General features: G+C 35.8%; 1 protein-coding gene across 2 annotated transcripts in view; it reads right to left on the reverse strand.

The window, feature by feature from the left end:
• Window positions 1–26,602, reverse strand: part of SLC30A9 (solute carrier family 30 member 9) — an 85,228-nt gene that overhangs the window by 30,742 nt on the left and 27,884 nt on the right. For both annotated transcript variants that reach the window (XM_045056435.1, XM_023253156.2), the window contains exons 3-9: window positions 20,609–20,671; window positions 18,246–18,345; window positions 16,165–16,257; window positions 15,700–15,782; window positions 10,394–10,452; window positions 3,997–4,064; window positions 965–1,067 (exon numbers count right to left, since the gene is read on the reverse strand). In XM_045056435.1, the coding sequence (XP_044912370.1) occupies window positions 965–1,067; window positions 3,997–4,064; window positions 10,394–10,452; window positions 15,700–15,782; window positions 16,165–16,257; window positions 18,246–18,345; window positions 20,609–20,671 (569 nt within the window). The remainder of the gene's footprint in view (window positions 1–964; window positions 1,068–3,996; window positions 4,065–10,393; window positions 10,453–15,699; window positions 15,783–16,164; window positions 16,258–18,245; window positions 18,346–20,608; window positions 20,672–26,602) is intronic.

The following is a 26,602-nucleotide window of genomic DNA, read 5'->3' on the forward strand; positions in this document are numbered from 1 at the left end:
ATAGGCGTTCAACATTAGATACTGTGTTATGTGTCTCTCCCCCAACTCCATACCACAACTGAGTGGAAAAATATTTTAAAGATAGTAGCTATTAAGTGTCTCATGAGTCTAAAATTTAATTCAAGGGAAAGATTGCTAGTACTAATAGTAAATGTCTTCTTTCCTTGCTTTTACAAAGGGTGTTAATTCATTTGACAGTGATGAGTTCTCAGGTTCAATTTTGAACTCAGATCGCTCTCCCTGCTCTCTACCATTTTATTATTACTTTTAACTTTGTCTAAAATATTGTTATTATACCTGTGTCTCTTACCATAAATTCTCCCAAATCTGTTCCTACAAAACAGGAGTATAAACAAATAAATGCTAACAAGGTATTCTCTTAATACACCACATTCTTTAAAATGTGAAAAGCAACATAAGTAGAAATGTTTATGATGTTCTTAAAAAAGACTTAGGTTTGTAGTAGTCAAAATCCTGAAAGTCGAAGGGGATTTAAAAAGGTATTCTAATTTTATAAAAATCTTTCTTCATTTACAAAGTCAAAGAAAGGAATTTAAAATACCAGTCTAATGTAAAATGGTTTTAATTCATCAATCACATGTGAATCTTTTATATCTTTATTCAAAAAACTTAAATTGGCTCTTATAGTCATAAGAACTCATATTCAGAGACCAAATTTCTACCTAATGGTAAGAAGTCTTGTACAAAAGCCTCTGCTCAAACACTTAGTGACTGATAATCTTATACGTCATATTCCATTGTTGTAAGTTCTTAAAGCAGAACAACCTGCTTTAAAATACTGTGACCATTTTTCTATGTATTTCATCGTTCAAAAGTAAAAAAATTTTCATTTTATTCCTCATGCCAACTATAGGAATCATTCTATTTTTAAATAAGTCAGCTTTTAGACAAAAGGCTCAAAAATTACTTTAAAACTAGTAAGGAAAAAGCTTTTACCCCTCACCTGATTACAAGTATCAGATAAAGAATGTATAGCTTCAGAGAACATACTTGCGGAACCCGTATAAATCCAGGCAAGAAATTTAAAGAAGCAATTTAATCCATTGCTAGAAGAGAAAGACAAAACAATTTAGCATAGGTTTTGATACAAATTTCCACCAAAAACTTATGTAATTGACTATACATACCTCTATACTAGATTCTGTTCAAAGTAAATTAAAAAGAATCTCTAGTCTTCAAAGAACTTATATTTTAGGTAACAAGAGTGCAAATTTGAAAAACACAGGTTACGGTATCATCACTCAAATGAAGAAACATGATACGTGTAAAACAAATTACTTAAGTGTATTTTGAGAACTGATGAGAGTGTTTTATATTTTGACAAAATAAAGTTACAAAGGAAATTAAGTGTCTTCGGTGGGTTAAAGAGGATATGCACTTGATATTGTCTAGCAGACCAGTGTCAAAACCAAGACTTTAATGAAAGTCTGTTTTATCAAGCAGGCAGATGCCAGAGACGAAGACGAATCTAAACCAAGCAGTCTCAAGGTCATACCAGAAGATAACAGATGCTAAAAATAAACATGGTTAACTCTGAGGAAGCTGACTGGTCAGATTCCAACAATAATGACTGGGCCGGCTTATCTCGGGCACTATACTAGTCACTATGTTTCATTATAACACTATTATTATATATATATTAACATCTTCATTCTATAAATGACAAACTATAGGTCCCCTTCCAGCTACCCTTTCCCCTCTTCCACTTCAGATAATTTCTTAAAAGAGTTATATGTGCTATTGCTGTCTCAGTTTTCTATACTTTGCATTAAATCTTCAAGCCATTTAAAGATGGCTTATGTTGGGGCGCCTGGGTGGCACAGTCGGTTAAGCATCCGACTTCAGCCAGGTCACGATCTCGCGGTCCGTGAGTTTGAGCCCCGCATCAGGCTCTGGGCTGATGGCTCAGAGCCTGGAGCCTGTTTCCGATTCTGTGTCTCCCCCTCTCTCTGCCCCTCCCCCGTTCATGCTCTGTCTCTCTCTGTCCCAAAAATAAATAAACGTTGAAAAAAAAAATTAAAAAAAAAAAAAAAAGATGGCTTATGTCTCCGATACCTCATTAGATTATTCTTATCAACACCACAACTGTTTCTTATTATTAAATCCCTGAAAACATTTTAGTATTTTCCTTAATCTCACAGAAGCGTATGGCACTATTTTCTTAAAATGCTGTCTTCCCTTGGCTTCCATGGTATGCTGGTTTCTTCCTAGTTCCTGGTTTGCTTTCCTTTCTCTTCCTCAGTCTCCTCTGCAGGCTCTTTTCCTCCACCCATTTCACAGATGTTAGCATTCTTCAAGGTTTCCTCCTAAGAGGTTTTTCTTCCACATTCTCCAAGTGATCTTAACTACTCCTATGGCATTAATTATTATTTCTATATTAGTAACTCTCTAAATCCCTAATCCAGCTCTCCTCTGTGACCTTCAGGCCAATATATATTAACAATAATTATTAAATACCTATTAGGTACCAGGTATTATGCTAAGCAGTTTATATACATTACATACATTCTTCCGAGGAAGAAAGACTTCATTGCTAACCCTGCTTTACTAATGAAAAGAATTAATGCTACTGCACTTAGTGCATCACCATCTCTTCTCTATATGATTGTAAATGACTTCCTCCAGTCCAGCTCCTCTCCAATCCTTAAAGATGAGAATTATGTATTGTATCTTTGAATTTCAAGACCCTACCACAATTCCTGAGATGCCATATATATATATATACACACACGTGTATGTATATACACGTGTGTGTATATATATATGTGTATATATATATGTGTATATATTAGAAATAAAATAACAAATGAAGTATGGAATTAATTAAACTTTTTAAACATCCTAACATAGATTAATCAGCAAAAGAAAAAAAATAACAATAGGAATCAATTAGACAGAAAGAAAAAGAAGAGGCACAAATATCAATTATGTTCTTCTGAGGTAAGTGAAAAAACAAGAGTGCAGATATTCTTCTGTAGTTACAACCCATGCTGGTTCAGTTATTCAAAAAATGATCTTGGCCAATTCACCATTTTTTCTTCCAGAGACACAGAGAGTAAGCGAGCGAGCACGAGAAGGGGAGAGGGGCAGGAGAAAGAGAATCTCAAGCAGGCTCCAAGCTCATTACAGAGCTGACTCAGGGTTGATCTCACAACCCTGAGATCATGACCTGAGCTGAAATCAAAAGTCCCATGTTCAACTAACTGAGCCACCCCAGGTACACATAATTCACCTTTAAAAAAAAAAAAAAAATTCTATCAACCCCAATGAAAATAAGAGAATTTTCAATGTTTTTATTTATTTCTGAGAGACAGAGAAAACACGTGCAAAAGCAGGAGAGGGGCAGAGAGAGAGGGAGACAAAGGATCCGAAGTGGGCTCTGCTCTGACATTAGACAGCCCGATGCAGAGTTCAAACTCATAAACCGTGAGATCATGACCTGAGCTAAAGTTGGAGGATTAACCGACTGAGCCATCCAGGAGCCCCCAAAATAAGAGGATTTTCAGAGAGCAACTGTTCTTAGATCTTAACCACACCAAAAATAGACACAGTACAAGCACATGTATCTATGTGGACTCTTCCTTCATCACTTTACTGACAACAATTAACAAAGACTCATTCGACTTCCTTCTAGAACAATATAAACTTTTGGGATGCTTGGGTGGCTCAGTAGGTTAAGCATCGGACTCTTGGTTTTGGCTCAGGTCATGATCTCATGGTTTGTGAATTCGAGCCCCACATCGGGCTCTGAGCTGATAGCACGGAGCCTGCTTGGGATTCTGTCTCCCTCTCTCTCGGCCCCTCTCCAGCTCTCTCTCTGTCTCTCTCAAAATAAATAAACATAAAAAACGAAAGTATTAAAATGATATAAACTTCTAACTATCTAGATATTAAGTAATAAATGTTTACATTCATGGATATACACATTAAAAATAACATGTTTCTATTTCAAATGGCTTACTTTTCAGTACTTACATGCAAATGGCAACCATCACCACTTTTCCTGGCCCTTTAAAAAAAACTGATGTCGTTCTGGACCGTGGCTATAAAAAAGAACCAAACAAATAAATCTCTAAAATTTCCCAGGGAAGCAGTTTAATGCTTATAAATGACTATGACACACCAGAAAAACATCTCTTCTTTCAAAACCTCTAAACAACTAGATTTATTTATTTATTTATTTATTTATTTATTTACTTATTTATCTCCAGAATTTCCTCTTTGAAAAGTGAGAAGATGGAAATTGAGAATGCCTATGGTCTTTTTCCAAAACAATAAATGTTTATTTTGCTCCCTTGTAAGTAATTTCCTATCGCCAGAAAAGATCTGAGTTGGTTACACAGAAACTAGGGATAAAGTGATAAAAATGTACTGAACTAAAACTGATACACTCTAAAATTTTCCCATTTCTTGAGCAACTCCTTAACTTTTAAACAAGGAACAGCCAAAGCCAAGTTTCCTTCTCTAATTTAACTCCTTACTGCTCTCTAAACACCAAAGACCTCGAGTGATAGTAAGTTTAATTCCTAAACACACCAAAACAAAAGAAACAAACCAAGTAAAGAAAAATATCTTTCTTGAGTTAAATGTAGTTTTACTCTTCCTTCAATGTATACTTTCTGCGTTTTTTCTCCTGCTCTTTCCTCTCCCTGGAATGTTATCATCATCTTCCAACACAATCTGTCCAGGTTTTACTCATCCTCTTCCATGTTACGCCAGGTGGCACTTTTCTACATAAAGCCTTCCTTGGTCAGTCACAGAGAATAAATATTCATTCTGCTGCACATTATTAAAATTCAATTCAATTTAATTTCTATTAAAGTACTGCACATATTTCGCCTTATGGCATTTATTCAAGAAATTTTCATCGTGCAACTATTACATGTCTGGCACAATTCTGATGCTGGGACCTGACAGTAAACAAAACAAGAGTCCCTGCTTTCACTGATCTCCCAGTCTAATCCAGAAAGATAGAGAATAAATCCATAAACAAATATATACCAGAAAATAATGAATAAAATAAGGAAGATAAAACAGAATGGAGAGGAACACGTATGGGAGGGGGAGGGTATATGTGGGAAGATTTATTTTAACTAGAGTTGGAAAGAGGTTCAAGGATGATAAGGAAGCAACCATGAAAAAATCTGGAAGAACAGTTTCAGACGGAGTATACAGCATATTTAAAGGCTGGAAGAGAAGCACAAAATAAGGTTGGTGTGGCTAAGAACATAGAGAGCAAGGAAAATGGTAGGGGTTGAGGACAGAGAAGGAAGCAGGGGCCATATCCCATTGGATTTTGGAGAATACGGTAAGGAGTATAAATTTTATTCTAACGGCAAAAAGAAGGCACTGTATGATTTTATACAGATACTTGACATGGTCTAATTTATGTTTTACAAAGATAGAGTTTATAATGTAGAGACTAAATTATGGAGACAAAAGCATAGTGGAGAGAACAATTAGGAGGATACTCCAGGTAAAAGATAGTGATAGTTTAGACTAAGGTTTCAATAAGAGACATGGGGAGAAGCAGTTATACTAGGTATCTATTTTGAAGAAAATGCCAGTCAGATCTACTGATGGGATTTAAGTATAAAAGGGTCTATAATAAATGTCTAACATTTGGAGATTGAGTAAAAAAGCAGTTTTGTTGCAGAGGAGATAAAGAGGAGGTATTCATGAAATTAGAAGGAAAACCAGGTGAAAGGCTGTCTTGGGCTCCTAGAAAACAAGGTGTTCCAAGGAAACAGAATACTGCTGGTGGTGGTAGGCACTTGAATACTTCTTCCTCTGATTTCCATGAGGGCAGATACTCGCACCCCCGCTGATACTGTGGCCTCTTGCATTTAGCCAGCCCGTCCTCCCTCCCCAGTGGCCCTCTGGAGGTTGACTAAGTTTAGCGAGGTAAGTTTGGGAGAGAATGCTGGGCATGCTTATTAACTCCCTCCTTTATTTTGGGATGTGGTACACATTGTCTTCTGTTCTTTCATGGCTACGTATCTGGGCAAGATGGGTAGAACTGTCTACAATTTACTGGGTAAGTCTAAATAAGAAGAGTCTCTAAGATCTCATGCGCTGGCTCAGAACTCTGAGAAATAGCTGAGGAAAATAAATGAGTAAAATTTTAGGTTGTTACTGGGATCATGCCACGGGAGAGTCAGTTCTTGGTAAGTCACCACAGCTTATGGCAGTTTTGTCCCCTAGCAGCAGACTACAATGGTTTTGCAATTAGAAACAGCCCTCACTGAATGTGCTGGTTTTGAATAAGTAGAAACAGTCCTCACTGAAGGTGCAGGTCCTGTAAGACAGGGTGCTGCAGCTTAAATGTGAATTCTATAGAGGCACCTTGGCTTGGTATTGCCATTTCAGGCATGAGGGGAGAAAAATGTCTTTTTTAATTTGTTCATACTCTTACAGTGTTTTGCAGTCAGGTCTGCAGACCAGGATTTTACACAGCACCTCCTAAGTTTCCTATGGACCACAGAACACAAGAGGGAGCTTCTAGATTTAAAGTGTTAGGGTCAGGTCTTGACAATGTGCAATTAGATGCCCCAAATTTTGTTTTGAACTGCCTGCAGGACTAACATAAGGAACTAGGCAGGGAGAAACTTTATTCACATGACTTCAACTTGAACTTAGATATGCAAACTATAAATTCTGACCATGGCTCTAGATTCTGAGTTCTATCACTTACTGATAAATAGAAACCACAGTATGTCTGTCTTATTACAATGAGAATGTGCCGCACGCATCCTTTGGCTGAAGAGAGAGAGAGAGAAAAAAAACCTCCATGAAATTATTTTAGGAATAGTAAAACTGCATAGAAATAAATGCAAAGATGCTGCTTAAGATGGTGGAAGATGAGAAATATTTCTTTAGAAGAAAGGTTTAAGGACTTTGGGGATAAATAAGATAAAGAAAGAAAATGGTATCTTTAAAATCAGAACAGAATATTAAAGAACAACAGATTCACTGAGCTCAAACAGTTCTGATAAAAAAGACGGTAGAAAAGATGATTATGTGTTAGTTGTCACTAGATCAGAAATAGTGACGAAGTCCAAGGAAAAGCAAGAGATCCACAAGGAGCCAAGATTCACAAGCCACTTGGGAAGTATCCTGTTAAAGTTACCAATAAATTCCATAATGAAAGCAATGGGAGAACCATCCCTAGAAATCAGAATGGCCACCATACTGGGAACTACTGAAACTGGAAGATGGGTACATCAAATATCTATTTTTTTCTACTTTTGCATATATTTGAAATTTTTCATTACAAACAATTTTTTTAAAAATATTGGAACAGAACCAAAATTCGGCAATATTTCAAAAAAAGACTACCAATAAAATCAGCAAAAAATACTCAAAGCACTATTGATGTATTTCAGGGTTGTAACTGCAAGAGGAGATAAAGGTACTTCTGATGCTCTAAAGGACTCTAAGAAGAAATTCACAGAATTAGAATTCTAAGGAAAGGCACAAGAAAGTAGAAACATATTAAAGGAACAATGAGAGGGGCACCTGGGTAGCTCAGATGGTTAAGTGTCTGACTCTTGGTTTTGGCTCAGTCATCATCTCACAGATTTGTGAGTTCAAGCCCTACGTCGAGCTCCATGCTGACAGCACAGAACCCACCAGGGATTCTCTCTTTCCCTTCTCTCCACCTCTCCCCAGCTTGTGCTCTCTCTCTCTCTCTCTCCAAATAAATAAAACTTTTTTTTTAATGTTTATTTTTGAGAGAGACAGAGACATAGCACGAGCAGGCGAGGGGCAGAGACAGACATAGACACAGAATCTGACGCAGGCTCCAGGCTCTGAGTGGTCAGCACAGAGCCCAATATGGGGCTCAAACTCACAAGTCTTGCGATCACGACCTTAACCAACTGAGCTACCAAGGCGTCCCTAAATAAGATTTTTAGATAGATAGACAGATAGATAGATAGATAGATAGATAAAAACTTTTTAAAAAATAAAGGGATAACGACAAATTAGATATCAGATAGACAGTGTTCTGAGGAAAGAATGCTTTTGGCAGACTCAGAAGATAGTAAGTTCATATATATCAATCACTACTGGAATTTCCTAAGACAAAGAAAAATACCATAGAAAAACAAGTGTCTTGATCTGGGAAGAAAAAAAAACAAATAAAAGTAAAGAAGGTATTTAATTCCAGCAAATAGGACTAGCCCCATATATTTCGGAGAAGGAAAGCAGCCATCTTCAGTAGGAGAGTGAATGTTCCTTACAGGAATATGGAACAGTAAAGGGAAATTAAATACTAAGGTGTTATCCTATTACTACAAAAAAGGGTGTAACAGAAAGAAATTCTATTCAAATCCTGGAACATTTCAGGGTTGATGACTATTAATCCTCAAAGGCCTCTAGTGACACAGATTTCAGAAGTCAATAGCTACTATTCAAAAATCTGGTGACAATGACCCTCCATGTGAAACAGATACAACAGTAGGAACAGACCTTCCCAGGGAGCAGGTCTCACCAGCCTCACAGGAATGGGCAGTGGCAGCAGCTACCACAGCACGGAAGTGAAAAGGCTGGCTCATAAGGCATACAAAGGCTCTATCTATCACTGGGATGCCAGAAGCAAAAACCTCAAAGGGGAAATGGAAATTAAAGAGTTTTGAATATAATGAATGGAAAAGAAAAGAACATCAAGTAAAATATGACTAGAGTCCTCATCACTGCCAACTTAAATTCTGCCAAAAGGGAGCAATGTCTCAAATGTAACTCAGAAGAAAGGAGACAATTTACATGGCGGGTCTTTTCTCCAGATAGGACACTGACTTCTTCACGGGAGATACCTCCCATTTAGGTTTAAATGCAAAGCTGACTCTGGACATGACTACCTGGTATTTCGGGGGTTGTGGGGACTTAGCTAAGAGCCATTTCAGTGGAGTGGTGGGAATCAAAGCCCAAATGAAGAGAATTCAGAAGAGAGTAAGAGGTAGGATAATAAAGGTAAACTTTCTATACTGGTCCCAATAGTAATCCTTCTAGTAGGAAGTATTCTGGCACACAAGTAGGTAAGTCAGTAAATCTGGTGATGGAAAAAGAGGTACTTTTATCCGATTACATCTATTTTTTTTTAATTTTTTAAAATGTTTTTATTTATTTTTGAGACAGAGAGAGACAGAGCATGAACGGGGGAGGGGCAGAGAGAGAGGGAGACACAGAATCGGAAGCAGGCTCCAGGCTCTGAGCTGTCACCACAGCCAGACGCGGGGCTCGAACTCACAGGCCGTGAGATCATGACCTGAGCTGAAGTCGGACGCTCAACCGACTGAGCCATCCAGGCGCCCCACATCTATTTTTTTCAATGAAATATGAAGCAAGGTCATCAGCTGAAGAGTAAGGCTATAGGAAGTGTGGGAAGAGAGGAAAAGTATGGAATAGCTATCTCACAGAGTAAAGAGAATGAAAGTCCTCTGCAAGTTTAGTAAGACTGTCAACATTGTATCCACTGATTTTATTTTCATTAATTAAAAAAAATTTTTTAACATTTACTTTTGAGACAGAGAGAGAGCATGAACAGGGGAGGGTCAGAGAAAGAGGGAGACACAGAATCTGAAACAGGCTTCAGGCTCTGAGCTGTCAGCACAGAGCCCGACGCGGGGCTCGAACCCATGGACCGCAAGATCATGACCTGAGCCGAAGTCGGACGCTTAACCGACTGAGCCACCCAGGCGCCCCCACTGATTTTATATTTACATATAATAAGTAAGAACAATCAGTGGCTGTGAAATGTTCTCCTCCAAGGGCTGAACATTTTGGGTACAAGCAGAGAAGTGGCAGTTTGAATATTTAATCAGGGTTAGGAGTAGGAGAGAGGATAAAGAAAATTAAAGGTGTACGTGAGAGTTTAAACTTTGCTAAAAACCTAAGAAAACAGTCTTCTCTGTCACCTACGATCTATACACTTATGGTTTATAACACTACTATGAATTCAAAAAGAACATATGTCCCAAGTTTTTAAATTTTTTTAAATGTTTATTTTTGATAGAGAGCACATGAGAGAGGGGGAGGGGCAGAGAGACAGAGGGAGACACAGAATCTGAGGCAGGCTCCACACTTTGAGCTGTCAGCACAGAACCCGCAGCAGGACTTGAACTCATAAACCCGAGATAATGACTGGAGCCAATGTCAGACACTTAACTGACTGAGCCACCTAGGCGCCCCCCTCCCAGTTTTTTTTAATTTTAAGAAAACCACACAGAAGCAAACAGACTATTTCAGTAAGTTACAATGTGCTCAGGAAAATCTTGAATTATGATCAGATATGCTAGATTTTCACAAAAGACTGACACTAACACTTCACCGTGCAAAATATATACACATAATAGCAGAAAGATAACCTTACCTTAGTGTTTCCCAGGAAGTCTCTATATTCTCTTAATATTTTTTGGTTTCTAAATAGCCCTTTAAAAGAAAAGAATCACAAAATACATTTAGCTCATACATATTCTTATCAGTCATATTTTAGGTTAACACAATTATTCTCTTTAAGACTAGGTTAAATATATTCCACAGGCTAGCGGCCAAATACAAAATGGGCAGAGGACTCTTCTTTCTCCAAAGAAGATATACAAATGGCCAACAAGCACATTAAATGGCCAACATATCACACTAATTATCAGAAAAATGCAAATTAAGACCACAATGAGGTATCACCTCACAGCCATCAGAATGGCCATTATCCAAAAGCAAAATGAAACAAAGCCCAGAAAACAAGTGTTGGCGAGGATATGGAGAAACTGAAAACCTTGTGCATGCTGGTGGGACTGTAATATGGTGTAACCACCATGGAAAACAATATGGAGGGTTCCTCAAAAATATTAAAAACTACCATATGATCTAGCAATCCCACTTCTGGGTATACACCCAAAAAATAAATAAAAAAGCAGGTCTCAAAGAGATATTTACATACCCATATTCAGAGCATCACTATTCAGAATAGCCAAGAAGTGAAAGCAACCAAAATGTCAATGGACAGATGAATGGATAAACAAAAGGTGGCATATACATACAATGAAATATTATTCACACTTAAAAAGGAAGGACATCCTGTCACATGGACGGACACTGAGGACAGTATGCTAAGTGAAATAACTCAGTCAAAAATACAAATATTGTATGATTCTATTTACCTGAGATATTTACAGTAGTCAAATTCATAGAACCACAAAGTAGAATAGTGGTTACCAAGGGCTACAGGTACGAAGAAAGGGCCATTGCTTAACAGGTGTAGTTCCAGTTTTACATGATGAAAAAGTTCGGGAATTATTTCTAGAGATTTGTTTCAGAACAATGCAAAAATACTTAACACTCTGTTAAAATGATAAATTTTGTTGTGTTTTTTGTGGGAAGAAATCTGGCTTTACAATGAGAGAAAAGCACTTTGATATTAAGATTCTGTTCTCAATATTACCTAAAAATATGAGTTACTTAAGCTTGATAGAAGAACCAATTCCTCATTTCTTAGCCCAACATTTAAAAATACAACAAGAACAAACTTCTATTACTATCTTTTCTCAAATTGTGAACTTTATATATTTCCTTTAATGTATGTACAAGCTACTTGTGGTATCATTATTTTAATAGCAAAAGACTAGAAATGACCTATGGGGAAATAACTGAATAAACTATGGTATACCCCCAAAATGGGAGTATTATAAAAGGAATGAAAAAAATGTCTCTATTTACTACTATAGAATGGTCCTTAGGACATAGTGTCAAACAAAAAAGCCAAGAACAGAAAATATACCTTATTTAGCAAAAGGGGTCTGAGGGGGTAATACAAGTGTATATGCTATTTCTATTTCTCTTTTAATAGTATTGTACTATTTGTGTTTTGGAACTTTTTTTAAAGTTCATCTATTTATTTTGTGGGAGAGAGTGTATATGAGGGGCAGAGAGAGAGAGAGAGAGAGAGAGAGAGAGAGAGAGAGAATTCCAAGCAGGCTCCACGGGGCTCAATCTCATAAACCATGAGATCACGCATGGCCTGAGCCAAAATCAAGAGCTGGACACTTAGGGTGCTTGGATGGCTCAGTTGGTTGAGCATCCGACTTTGGCTCAGGTCATGATCTCATAGTTCGTGAGTTCGAGCCCTGTGTCGGGCTCTGTGCTGACAGCTCAGGGCCTGGAGCCTGCTTCAGATTCTGTGTCTCCCTCTCTTTCTGCTCCTCCCCTGCTCACACTCTGTCTCTCTCTCAAAAATAAATAAACATTAAAAAAAAATTTAAAAAAAGAGTTGGACACTTAACCGACTGAGGCACTCAGGCGCCCCTATATGCTATTTCATAATATATTTTTTAATGGAATAAATAACCTCAAAACTAATTTTCTAAATGGTTACTGATACAAGAGGGAGAATAGGGTGGAGAGGATAGGAGTGGAAGCTAAATTTCTCTGAAGTATTTTTATCTGGTAGATGTGATTCTAGATAATCATGTAAATGTTTTACAAAATTATAAAATAAAAAAATCAAAATTATTCCTAAAAATCATAAGCAAAATGAAACAAATGAACCAAATTTTACACCTATTTTGTGGTTTATCCATACAGACAGAAATTTCAAGTGAATTTAAAACACAGAAATATAACTATATATCCCTAGTGGGATATATACTGAAGACCAAAAAAAAAAAAAAAAAAAAGTACATCTTAAATCATCCTGATGGCAATAATATTGGTATTATTATCAGAAATCACATTATATTCTTTCTATATGTGTAAACAAAAAATGTAAATTATATCAATGGACTAAAAAATAAAATTTTCAATGTAAGAAAAGAGATACAAAACACAACAAAGAAAAAGAAACATTCAGTTTTTCAAAACAGCCTATATATCTTCTCTCTTAAGGAAAAAAAAAGCATTTCCTACCTCTGTCCATGGAAAGACCTTAAACATATGACAACCTACTACAAATGAATATCCCTGATGCCCAAAGTAGACTCTCTCAATTTTATTTCCTACTAGAAAGAAATGTAGTTCCTTCCAGAGATGCGTAATGCCCAGTCTGGGGCAGGAAATATAGAAATAAACCTGAAACATCTTACTGTACCTAAAAGCAAGGAGGCTACAACACTAGGGTTATGACAAAAGGACTTTGGAACCAACTTGAGGTGCTTCCACTGGCCAAAAATGGGACAAGTTGAGCACCACTACTTTGCCCTACTTGGTTTTTCCTTCCTTGCATATCTTCCTTCAGCTGGTTTCACTTCTCCTTGATCTCCTTCCTATCTCACCGCTCCCCCTCTTTATACTGAACTCCCATACTCTCAAGAAGCTCTCTCTATCCCTTTTCTATCTATATTACTGACCATATTTCCATTTAGAAATTTCACCAACTCATCAGGGGAAGGTAATATTGTCACCTTTAAGCTCTGGTCCTGTACAGAATTTAGAAATAGTTGAAGAATTCAGATTCTCCTAAATAAAGCCTGTCAAAGAAAAGTAAGTGTATATTTTTCTCAGATACTAGCACCTCTATCTATATTTTAATCCTGCCACAGTCTATCAGTTCCCCAAAGTAATAGAACAGATCTGTAACTGCAGTGCCAGCATCTAATTCCCCAATGCAATCTGCCCTACTGGAACGACATTTGATCATATCCAGTATTAGCATCTGTATTACTGAAAAGATACCCAATAGAAGTCTTTGAATAGTGATACCAAAATTCTGAGGTTCCCTGATCCCAGTATGTATTTGTTTTACTGAAATATTTCACCCCTGTGGATTTAGGTGCAGCTCTCTTAAGCATATCTGTGAATATACAGTCAACAAATGTTTGCTTCTTCTAAAATGTTTGCTTCTTCTAAGAGTCAAAAACTGCACAGATCCTAGGATGCACTGATTCTCCTTATTACTTTTCAAAATGCTGAACTATGATTTAAAGGACTTGGATTGTGCAAAACAATCTACACTTGCTCAACATACAGATATCTGAATATCATATATTCCGGGCCTACAAGAACCTCAAATATAGTCCTTATTCCTCCTGACTAGATTAGCTGGAAAGAGACAAAATGTTTTTTCAACTTTGTCAAGAAAAGAAATAATCAGCAGAAGGTCACTCATTTTCTTTGCCAAAATTAAAACTATACAAAAACATCCTAGATCTTCAACTAAAGGGCAACTGAGAGGATATTAAGAGCTACTGACAGATTATTGAGGGCAGTGGTTAGTGAGCTTTTCTAAAGCAGTTTAACCATCACCATCATATGAACTAACTAAAACAAATACCTGTTTTTTAGAGACATATACTGAAATATTTATAGATGGAATAATATAATAGCTGGGACTGGTTTCAAAATAATTCAGCAGAGTGAATTACTAACCCTCAGTAGAGTGAGGGTTAGTAAAGGAAATACAGATAAAACAAGGTTGGCCACGTGTTGATAACTGTAAAGCTGAGTGATGGGATTCTCGAGGAGTTGTTACACTTTCCTCTGTACTCCTATGTCTGAAATCTCCCACTAACGGGGGGGTGGATAAAACAAAATATGAAGAAGGAGCAAAAGAAAATACTCAGAACATACAAAATTACGGTTTAAAAATACACCAAAAACTCATGAAAACCTATTTTAAAAGATACACAATCTAGCAGAAGAGTAAAGGATATAAAAATTATCACAGAAAACTAAGAAAAACAAATATATTAAAAGATAACCAACCTCAGTGGTAATCAGAAAAACTCAAAATTAAAGGTACCATCTGTTGTCCATCAAATACATAAGAAAGTTAAAACAATGGTAACATCCAGCACTGTCAAGGATATGAGGAAATAGTCACCCTCATACACTGTAAGTATAAATTGACACAATATGCCTTTGGAGAATAATTATTCAGAACTAATCATTCTATCAAATCTTAAAATGCCCATGTCCTTCAACCCTAAAATTCTACTAACATTTTATACCATGTATTTTTAATAACAGTATATATTATATATTTTAAAATATGACATTCACTAATGGTTCTTTGTAATGGTAAAAAATTGGAGAACATAAAGCTTGTTATGTCCATATAACAGAATACTCTGTAGCTGTTAAAAAAGAATGGGAGTGAGGTAGAGCTCTACAGAAAGACATGGAAAGATGTTTACAGTCACACTGGTAAACATAAAGGACAAGACGCCAAACAATATGCATAGTGTCACCCAGTTATGTTTAAGTGAAAAAATATGTACAGAAATTTGAAAATTCATCAGAAATATTCTGGATAGATATACACCAAATTGCCAACAACAGTTATCTATAGTCAGGAAAATGAGATAGTAACTACAGGAAATGAAAGGAGGCTTTTTATTCTTTACACATGTATAAATATATACATAGAAGGCTTTATATATATCTATATATATAGATATACATACATAAATATAATCTTCAAATCAGACTATAAATTATAATATTGACATATCTTATAGAAACAACCATCTAGCTTTGTTACCTCTCATCATTTTTAAAGAGCCATACAGGAGGAAAAAAAAAAAAAAAGGTACTGTTTTATAAAGTGGAAACTGGTATTTGCTAGAACCAACAGAGCCAAAGTCAAGAGACCTGCAATGGCTAGGAAGTACAGTTATTCATTAAAGGCCCCAGTTTCACCTGCACGTTATGTTTTAATTAACTCCACTTTAAATTGAATATACTTACTTTCTCTGTATTCTATTTCTGCTTCCTTACGCAGTTTTTTCTCTCTGGCAAGAGCTTCAGGGCTTCCCCAAACTTCCAAAGATCTGCACATACACACATGGGCCATTGACAATGAACAATTTTAATGACATTATTGTAATCATATTTAAATCTAGACGAATTATAACTACATGAGAATCTTACAACAAAGCATAAGGTCCTTTAGAAAAAATATAAAACACTGAAGAAGCTTTTCTAAATTAAATCTAAACAGTAAGAGTAACTTCAGCAAATTTTCTTATAAATTTTGACATACTTTTAGTTAACTAGTATATACTAGTAACTCACAGATAGACAAGTTTCCAAATATGAAAATACTCTGCTTTTTAAATATATCCTTTAAAAACTTCTGCGTCTATATAAGATGGGTTTTTATTAATCCCAAATTTGGCTTGTACATTTATTCTAAAAGAACTATATTCTTACTTTGCCTCCACATCCGATCTCAAGTATACAGTAAAGGACTCGGTATCTTCATGAGGACTTCGTCGTCTGATTTTTCGAAGTTGTTCCAGATCACTGGAGAAAGAAACATGCTGATATTCAGACAAGGTTCATATAGTTGAGGTACTCAGAAGGATTATTAGGGGCAGATAAAAGCCACTACCTTGATCCTGATTTTTAAAGGCTATACAGATCAGTTAAAGGCTTTAAAGATCAGTTTAAAGAAGGCATTTTTGCATACAAAAAGAGACAGTGAAAAAAAAATTATTCTTGATGCTCACTATAGGTAACATAATATGTAGAGATTCAACTAATTCATCAGTGTTTGTTTTTTATCTGTTATGGACATTCCACTGCAATGTCTGATGTATGAGGAAAAAGTGAGAAGTAGAAAAAACATGGATTAGGATATCATCCTCTATTTAAGAATTTAAATTTAAAACTTACAGTCATACTTGTTTATATCCAGATTAATACTAATTGATGATACTAAGTGGTAATACTATTTATAGGTATCAAGTCATAAAGTGTATATGTCAATTCTGTGTTATTTATTTTCCATTCTCTTAAATTCTGAAGGGTATATGTATTCATCAAGTCACGGCTAAATAGTCATTCTAAATTTGATTATTGGTCTTTCTAAGGAAATTCTACAAGAGCAATGGAAAGACCTATAAGTAAAAATCTGGTTACTATGGAATATATTAAATCCCAAGAAATTATTTTGGAGTTTAACATAAGTCAACAACCCGGGCACCTGGCTGGCTCAGTCAGTGGAATGTGCGACTCTTGACCTTGGGGTTGTGGGTTCGAGCCCCAACTTGAGTGTGGAGATTATTTAACATAAAATCTTTAAAACTAAATAAATACATACATAAATAAAACAAGCCAACATAACCAACCATCACATATTAGTAAAAAAATGTTTACCTATCAAAGATATGTATCCTAGTTCCCTGATGCTGACTCACTAAGTGAGCCAGGTTGCCAATGAACTCTTTACTATGTTTCTTGGCCTACAATGCGGAGACAGCAACACCTAATCCACTTAATTCACAAAATTTTTGTGAGAACTAAATGAAGTACTCAGTGTGAAACAGAACATTCTTTTACATCACTGTTACAACTGTTTTTACAATGTTACAATGTTGTTTTTAATAAGTAAGTTACAAAACTGATGACAGGAATTCTCATTTCTTGATACTATAATACATAGGATGTGACCAGGAGGGAGAGGGGAAAAAGGCTAAATCTGATGTCTAAATTGCCAAGAAATCCTCAACATAATATGGCTTCCTTAGGTAAACACACAAAAGGGGGGGGGGGCTTCTAAATTTGTGACAAATATCTCAATAAATATCTAAGATTACAACAAAATTAGTAACAAAAAGATACCAGAAAAATAATTTATGCTCAACAGAAACCATAGCTGGAGTGTGAACATAAATGTAACTAAATTACTCAACTCTGCTAGCCAAATAAACCCAAAACTTTAAAAAGTTAAACAAATACACAAATATCTTATTAATAATAAGCTACATATTAACACAATAATAAAACTCCTAAGGTTCTTGTGGGATACAGAAGTTTTGAAGAACCTTTTTTTTTTTTTAAGTTTATTTATTTTGAGAGAGAAAGTACGAGTGGGAGAGTGGCAGAGAGAGAATGGGAGAGAGAATCCCAAGCAGGCTCCATGCTGTCAGTGCAGGAGCCCTACACGGGGCTCAATCCCGTGAACTGTGAGATCATAACATGAGCCAAGATCAAGAGCCAGATACCCACCAACTGAGCCACCCAGACACCCCAAGAACCTACCTTTTTGAACTTTTTTAAGACATCACAAAAGACTGGAGTTGCTCATGTTGAAGCAGAATTCAGTTTAGTAAGCTAACAATCTTAACATTTTTTAACTGAACAAAATAGATCTTCAATTTAGGAAGCTGTCATGGGAAAATTTCCACATGGATGGTAGCAAGTAACATATTCTAAGAAATAAATGGCTATTTAGATTAGATAGAACTATCACATTAAAAAAGAAAAAGAAAAAGAAAAACCTACTATACCTGGATTTCAGACAGAACTCATTTATTGCTCTGACTCCAGTGATGAAATTATTCTGAGTGTACTTTGGTCCATATTCCCTCTTCTTAAGGACTGCTTTGACTAAAACCAAAAATAATAATTAAAAAAAAACATAATAAATATGCAAATTGGAAACGATATTAGAAGATAAACATTTGCTGATGTTTAAGTGGGTTCACTAATGAATTTCATAGAAAATTGATGTTTTTCCTGATGCACTGAATGGCATCAGAAAAGGAATTCTCCAAGTGCAGAATAGGACAGAATCCCATTTGTTGCCTAAATGTAGATTTTATCTCCATAGCTCAGCTATAACTGATGCCAAAATGCTAATCCTTTGTCTAATGGACATCTTGTATAGGTATTACTGGTCTGTTTAAATTGTACTAATACAATTTAAATTGTCTAGGGTCTAAATGAAAATGAAGTTTCAATAAAAAAATTCCATACTGGTTCAATGTTTTTCAAACATTTTTTATAAAAAATGAAAATAGAAAGTAATCTAAGAGTAGTACATACAATGAATAAGTACTCTTTGTGAAAACTTTTGTTTTCATTCATATTTCTTACGTGAGGTGTAGTCAAAAAAGGCCTGAAAGCCACTGGACTATTTCACATAATGTAAGAAAGCTAAAGTAAACGTAAGGAATATTTTTATCAGTTAAAAATTATAGGAAGTTTAACAAAATTATAGAAGGTTTATTATGGGTAATAGGTAAAATACTGTCTTCTACTAAATTATTTCCCCATTACCAAGCATCAAATTGTTCATTAAAAAACCAGAGATCGGGGTGCCTGGGTGGCGCAGTCGGTTAAGTGTTAGACTTCAGCCAGGTCACGATCTCGCGGTCCGGGAGTTCGAGCCCCGCGTCAGGCTCTGGGCTGATGGCTCAGAGCCTAGAGCCTGTTTCCTATTCTGTGTCTCCGTCTCTCTCTGCCCCTCCCCCGTTCACGCTCTGTCTCTCTCTGTCCCAAAAATAAATAAATGTTGAAAAAAAACCAAACAAACCAGAGATCAATAACAAAATACCAATTTGGCATCAATTATAGTCTGTGAATTAAAAATTACACTCAACATAGGTCTATGTTTATAAATCATTGCAAAATGAGACTCTGGTCACATAATGTAGGTAAATAACATGAGCAAATATCTGAAGAGCAGGACAAAACAACACGAGTCACGTGTTCCATTTCAAACTGTCACCCAGTTACTTCATATTCTATTCTCAGATCTATTAATGAGTTTTCCATTGTACTTTGAAGTGGAAAGAGTATATTAAGACTAAAATTACCTGTCACTACAGTAGCTAGAAAGGACTCTTAAAATAACACATTAACTATTAAAATCAAATGCACAAATAATATTTAATAACACTTCCAACAAAGTGCAGTATAAAAAAATCAAAACTTTATTTGAAAAAAATACATATAAGGTAGTTCAGGTTTCTTTTTGCATGAGTTTCACGTCTCTAAACTGCCTTACTCGAATAATCCTAAAATTCTAAATCCAGATAAGCTACTCTGGAGCAAAGAGAAGAATTACTTCTTTCTTTTAAAAGATCAGTGTTTTTTTTAAGTTACTTTTTAAAGATTTCTTTAAAGTATACAAAAATCCCTCTTGGCCTGCCCTGGCCCAGACTGTGGATGCTGCTGCTGCAATCATATTAATTATTCCTAACTGTAACTATATACTATGGACCATCTTCCAGGTTACCCTAGAAAAGAAATTGCATTTAGCAAAATCTCATAGGGGTGAAAAATACGGCTCAAGGAAAATGCCCAAGGCTATACAGCTAGTACATGCTGGAGCCACAAACTAAGTCCACTTTTGCCTGGTGCCAAAGCCGTGGTGCTTCTAATCACAGTTACTGCCCTTTAAAACACGCTGCTTTGGAAGTGAGAGCCACAGCTCATACAAAGAGCAGAGCTGCAAACAAGAATTCCCTCGTCACTCAGTTATTCCCAGAAAACAAAGTCAAAAAAGAATGTCCAAACTCTATCTGGATTCGAACGTGGTGTAACTGAAAGGTTTTGGGTCTCCTGCTTTTTAATCACATTACTTTTCTAAAAATGATAAAGCAATTGATCACTTGTATTTGCCATTACTCCTTTCTTTGGGCTTTTGAAAAAACAATTACCACAAAATTTGTGACCAAAATGCAAAGTGAATTTCGGTAGAAAATTAGTTTATAAAGAGGAGAATAAATCCTTATGGTCAGTATGTTTAAAGAAAAAAAGGGACTGTACACTCAGAATAATGTAATTATAAAGAGCTCTATATAAACTAATTTTGTATATTTACAAAACACCATTACAATAAAAAAAAAGAATAAAATATATTTACCTCTTACTTGGAGAGGTTCTTGCTTAATGAGTGGAGCTTTGAGTTCAGCACCTATATTTTCTGCTAGAAAGTTAATTTTAAAAAGTTACATTAAGTAGTTGCTTTTAAACAAAATTAAAAACTTAATGTTAGCTAACAATCTGGCAATGTATAAAAAATATAATATATGATAGGCCAATATCCTAGGAATACAAGAATAGTTGAACATTAGAAAAACTATTAATTCCCCTCATTAACTGACTGAAGAAAAAAAGCTATAGAATCATTTCAAGAGCTAAAGAAAAAGCATTTACTGAAATTCAACACCAACGCAAGTTTCAAACCTTTTTTAAAAATTAGGACAAAAAGGAATTTCCTTAGAAAATAAAACAAACCTATAACAAACATATTCAATGACAAAAAATTAGGTGCATTTCTTTATAAGGTACAAAACAAGGACACACACTATAAATTCTTCCACTCAAAATTATTCTAGAGATATTAATGAGGAAAGGATGACTACTGAGTGGCTACTGGGAAGAGTGTATAACACCCCCCAAAATTCACTAAAAATTAAAAACTAGATATACTTCATCCCATAAACAGCCAATTCCAGGTAAATTAAGAACTTAAGTGTGAAGGCATTTACATGCCTAACAGACAACAACAGAGAATATTTTTATGGTAGAGACAGATTTCTTAAACAAGAAAAAATGGACCTATTCTACTAAACTAAAATTCAAAACCTCTGTCCATCAAAAGATCCCATTTAAAACAAAACAAAACAAAACAAAACAAAAGATGGGTGCCTGGTTGGCTCAGTCAGGAAAGCATTTGACTCTTGATCTTGGGGTTGTGAGTTTGAGTCCCATGTTGGGTGTGGAGATTACTTAAAAATAAAACCCAGAAAGAAAAGAAAAGAAAAGAAAAGAAAAGAAAAGAAAAGAAAAGAAAAGAAAAGAAAAGAAAAGAAAAGAAAAGAAGAGAAAAGAAAAGAAAAGCCTCAAACTGGGAGAAGATATTTCTAACAAATAGCATCAACAAAGGATAAGTACCAATATTTAGGAATTCCTCCAAATTAACAAGAAAAAGATCATTAGAAAAACAGAGAAGACAAGAACAAGAAGGAAAGGAAATACAAGGGACCAATAAACATACAAAGAGATGGCTGCCTCATTATGGACAGAACCCAAAAGAAACCACAAGAATCCATTTTACAACAATCAGATCGGGAAAAATGAAAAAAATGTATCAACATCTAGTGTTGGCAAGGGCTATGGAGCAGTGGGAACTCATACACTGCTGGTGGAAATATAAATGGCACAATTACCTGGCTAAACAAGTTGGCATTACCTGATATAGCTGAACATAAGCATAACTTATGACCTAGCAAATTCTTCTAGGCCAATATATTTGCCCTAATAGAAACTTGCACAAGGGTACAAGGAAAAAGGTATATGAATGTTCAGAGCAGCACTGTGTTCTGTTGCTTCAAATTGGAAAGAACCCAAATGCCCATAAGAACTGGAATAGCTAAACATACCATGTTATATTCATACCACATTTCATACAGTAGTGAACAATAATAAACATAATAGTAGCTATCTTTCTTTGAGCCTTTACTATGTGCCAAGCACTATTTTAAGTACTTTACATGTATCATTTAATTCACACAACCATCAAAAGTATGTGCTCTAATTATCTCCATGAAAATTAATGAACTAGATACATATAATTTATAAGCTAGACACATATGCTGTTAAGATAAATCTTAGCAAAATCTAATGAAAACAGTAAATCACAAGCATACACACAATAAGTTATCACACAATAAAGTGTAAAAACAGCTAAACAATTAAAGATATATACATATAAATGTCTAATTCTATTCCTTTTTTTTAAACTGACAGAACTTAATTTTTTTTAAGTTTATTTATTTTTGAGAGAGAGAGAGCATGAGCAGGGGAGGGGCAGAGAGAGAGAAAAAATCTCACACTTAAAAAAATGCCCCTTATAAATTTATATCCTCACTCAATAATAAAATATTTACTAATGACAGAGCTAACATTTACTAAGCATTTAATATGTGCCACATACTGTACTATGTGTTTTATGTGCATTATTTCATTTGATCTTAACAAAACTGCTGAGGTAAGTACTATTATCTTCATCGTAAAGATGAGGAAACTGAGGCACAGAGAAGTTTGCAACTTCCCCCAAAACCACACAGCTGGTATTTTAAACATGAAGGCACAGTCAGGAATTGAAACACACATTTTGATTAGTCTATGCTCTTTTTTTTTTTTTTTAACGTTTATCTATTTTGGGGACAGAGAGAGACAGAGCATGAACGGGGGAGGGGCAGAGAGAGACGGAGACACAGAATAGGAAACAGGCTCCAGGCTCTGAGCCATCAGCCCAGAGCCCGACGCGGGGCTCAAACTCACGGACCGCGAGATCGTGACCTGAGCTGAAGTTGGACGCTTAACCGACTGTGCCACCCAGGCGCCCCTGATTAGTCTATGCTCTTAACCAACTTCCTATATTATCTCTATGTGTAAAACAATATTCGATGTATGAGTAGGTATTTGTGTATTTTTCATGGCAGGGAGGAAAAGGACAGATGTAAAAACTGGATTAGCAACATGGAGCTTACTGGTAGCCTGTTGACAATAGCAGTTTCAGCAGGAAGAATGGGGCAGAAGCAACAGCTTGAAGTGAGAATGGGAAATGAAACAGTAGAAGCAGTATCTGGACTTTCAGCAGGAGCTAGAAAGGAGAATGGAATCAAGGAAAGACTGACTCTGTTTTATATAGGGATGAAAATGATGAGGAAGAAACTGTTGGTTTAATACATCAAGAGGATAGTCTCAAGAGCAAAGAACTTGAGCAGCTGATAGCAGAGGACCCAGAACACATGTCTCTCTAAACATATTAAAAAAATAGAAACTGTTTCCACATATTTATAGAATGTCAGTTACTGAAATGATATGCAGCACCATGAAATCTGGCTCACTACCTGAGTAGTGGTACATCTGGACTTCTGCCCCCTTACTGTCTGTTTTCATTTTACCATCCTTTTGCTTTGCTCTTATTTTTGTTTTGCCTTTCTTGCCATCTGTTAGATTGATAGAGTTTTCTGTATTTTCTTCCCACCCCATCCCTTAAGATGGTTTGAAATTTGTAAGATTACATTTCTGTTTAAATGATTCCACTTAAAAATTTAACATACACACTTTTCTGTGAATCTTTCTCATCATCTGCAAAGTTATTCAGCATCTCAACTTTCCTCTAAACAGGAAAGAAACCTTTAATTACTGAAAACTTCTTTGATCTTATTATGCATTTTTTTAAGTGTATCGATTTATTTTGAGAGAGAGAGAGAGAGAGAGAGAGAGAGTGTGCAGGGGAGGGTCAGAGAGGGAGAGAATCCCGAGGAGGCTCCACACTGTCAGCGCAGAGCCAGACAAAGGACTCAAATTCAGGAAATCCTGCGGTCATAACCTTGGCCGGAAATCAAGAGCCTGGGTTCAACAGACTAAGTCACCACAATCTTACTACTCTTGACGACAACTTTAGCATTTAAGGGGAATCCCCTTCTGGGGATATTCTCTCTCTCAAAATTAATAAACTTAGAAAATAATAAAACAAAATAAAAAAATTAAATTAAATTAAATTTTAGCATTTAGTATTTCAAAAGGTTGTTTGTATTATCAATACTTAATTTTCCCAACATGTTTTATCCATTTCTTGCTCTTCACAGTCTCGCCTATATCCCAATGCTTTTTTCCCTCTGAGTCTACTCTTATACAAATATCTTATACAAATATATAATTTAATTAAGTTTCCTTCTTTAATGTGGGTGGGTTAATGGTAAATGACATTCATCTTTCTATACGTGAAGTATTTTTATTTTGCTTTCACTCTAGACTGTTTACTTAGACCAGTGTGAAATTCTAGAGTAATATTCATTCACCTTTCCTTTTCCCCTTGCACAGCTATTACTACGAATCACTCACCCCTGTGTCTTCTGCATACAGTGAAAGATAAAAAGTCCACCTCAAAAGAGCAACAACTGGGCTGATACAGCATTTTCACTTTTCTCTTTGGATGCTTTTAAGTTGGGCTATTTCTTGTTTTTGTTTTTAAGCCCGTGGATTTCTTTTTACTTATCCTGCTTAGTATTCAAAGGGTACTTTTGATCTGAAGACTCTTGTTTCATCAAAATCTGAAAGATTCTTATCATCTCTTTGCATATTTCACCATTTCTGTCTTCGCTCTGAAATGGCCTATTAAATGTAGGCTACAGCTTCATGCCTCTTAAATGCCTTCTCACTTTTCTTGAAAATCCTTTTGCTTTTCTATGTGCACTGAGGGTGAATTTCAATTTACTAATCCTCTACTTGATGAGGACTATTTAATCTATTAAATTTTTATTTTAGTAACTAACTTTCATTTCTAAGATTTCTAGTTGGCTCTTTTCCAGATCTATTTGTTCTGGTTTTATTCTGACAGTTTGTATTTCAAAGTATGTGAATACTGGGGCGCCTGGGTGGCTCAGTCGGTTGAGCGTCCGACTTCAGCTCAGGTCACGATCTCGCGGTCCGTGAGTTCGAGCCCCGCGTTGGGCTCTGGGCTGATGGCTCAGAGCCTGGAGCCTGTTTCCGATTCTGTGTCTCCCTCTCTCTCTGCCCCTCCCCCGTTCATGCTCTGTCTCTCTCTGTCCCAAAAATAAATAAATGTTGAAAAAAAAATTTTTTTTCAAAATATGTGAATACTTCATTTATTCTTTTGAAGATATTAAACTTCTTTTAAAGCAATTCAGGCCGTTATTTTAATATCCTCTAGAGTTAATACACATTTGATTTTGTTGGCTTTCTTACAATTAGGATTTTTCATGTATTTTTATTCTTCATTGATGTAAGAGACATAACGTTTCCTAAGTTTAAGGTGTACAATGTGATCTGAAATTTATATATTGCAATATGATCATTCATGTACTTTTAAATTTCAGAATTTACAATCTTATTATAAGTAGGATATATCCCTTCACTGTCCTCATGTTCTAGTGCTCAAACTCAATCTGATCCATCTGTCCTGAACCAGATCTCCTACTGCCAGTTTGAAATTCCCAGCACTCAATCCAGTCTCTAAGTCAGCAAACAGTAGGTTCTAGTTTCTGTTCTTCTTGCCTCCCTACCCTACAGCCTCCTACAAGGTATAGCCTCACATAACAAATGGAAGAGCCTAGTTCCGCCTACTTTGGAGAGTGGGTGGGTGAGTTCAAACAGTGAGTCTGACTCCAACACCAGGCTATGCATGTAGCACCTACAGATCCCTCACCACAACCAAACCAAACTCCTGGTTGCCCGTGCTTGCTCACACACCCAGAGTAAGTCCACCCCTTGGACATAGCGTATCTTTTTTGAGGGCCGTTGTTTCTTCAGTTTTCTTTTTCCATGTTTTATCTATCACTCCAAGGAGAAGTAAAACAGATACTTCAAAGCATCTATTCACAATGCCATCTTGGTCACAATTTCTGTCTAGCTACTAATTTACGTTGTTCAAGGCTTTTAAGGACAGATTAAATGCCAACAGACTAGCTACTCACAAAGGCAGAACCCTCTCTGAAATAAAGGCAAACATCTTACACATAATTTTTAGTATATTCTTAGGGGTTTTTTTGTTTTTGTTTTTAGTGAAAGCCACTGGGGAAATGACTTAACATGGTATATTATGGTTTGATAACTAAACATGTACAGAAAATCCAAAAGGCTTTAGTTTTAACTAGTCATCAAATCCTAAGTAGGTTATTAAACATATTGGTAAATTAAAGGTAGGCTTAAAAACCCTCTTATTTAGGGGCGCCCGGCTGGCTCAGTCTGTAGAGCACGTAACACTTGATCTTGGGGCTGTGAATTCAAGCCCCACATTGGGTGTAAAGATTACTTAAACTTAAAAAAAAAAAAAACACTCCTGTATAATTAATAACTATAGGTTGTAACATTTGACACT

Source organism: Felis catus, chromosome B1 (genome assembly GCF_018350175.1).
Source record: "Felis catus isolate Fca126 chromosome B1, F.catus_Fca126_mat1.0, whole genome shotgun sequence".
NCBI classification, from domain to species: Eukaryota; Metazoa; Chordata; class Mammalia; order Carnivora; family Felidae; genus Felis; species Felis catus.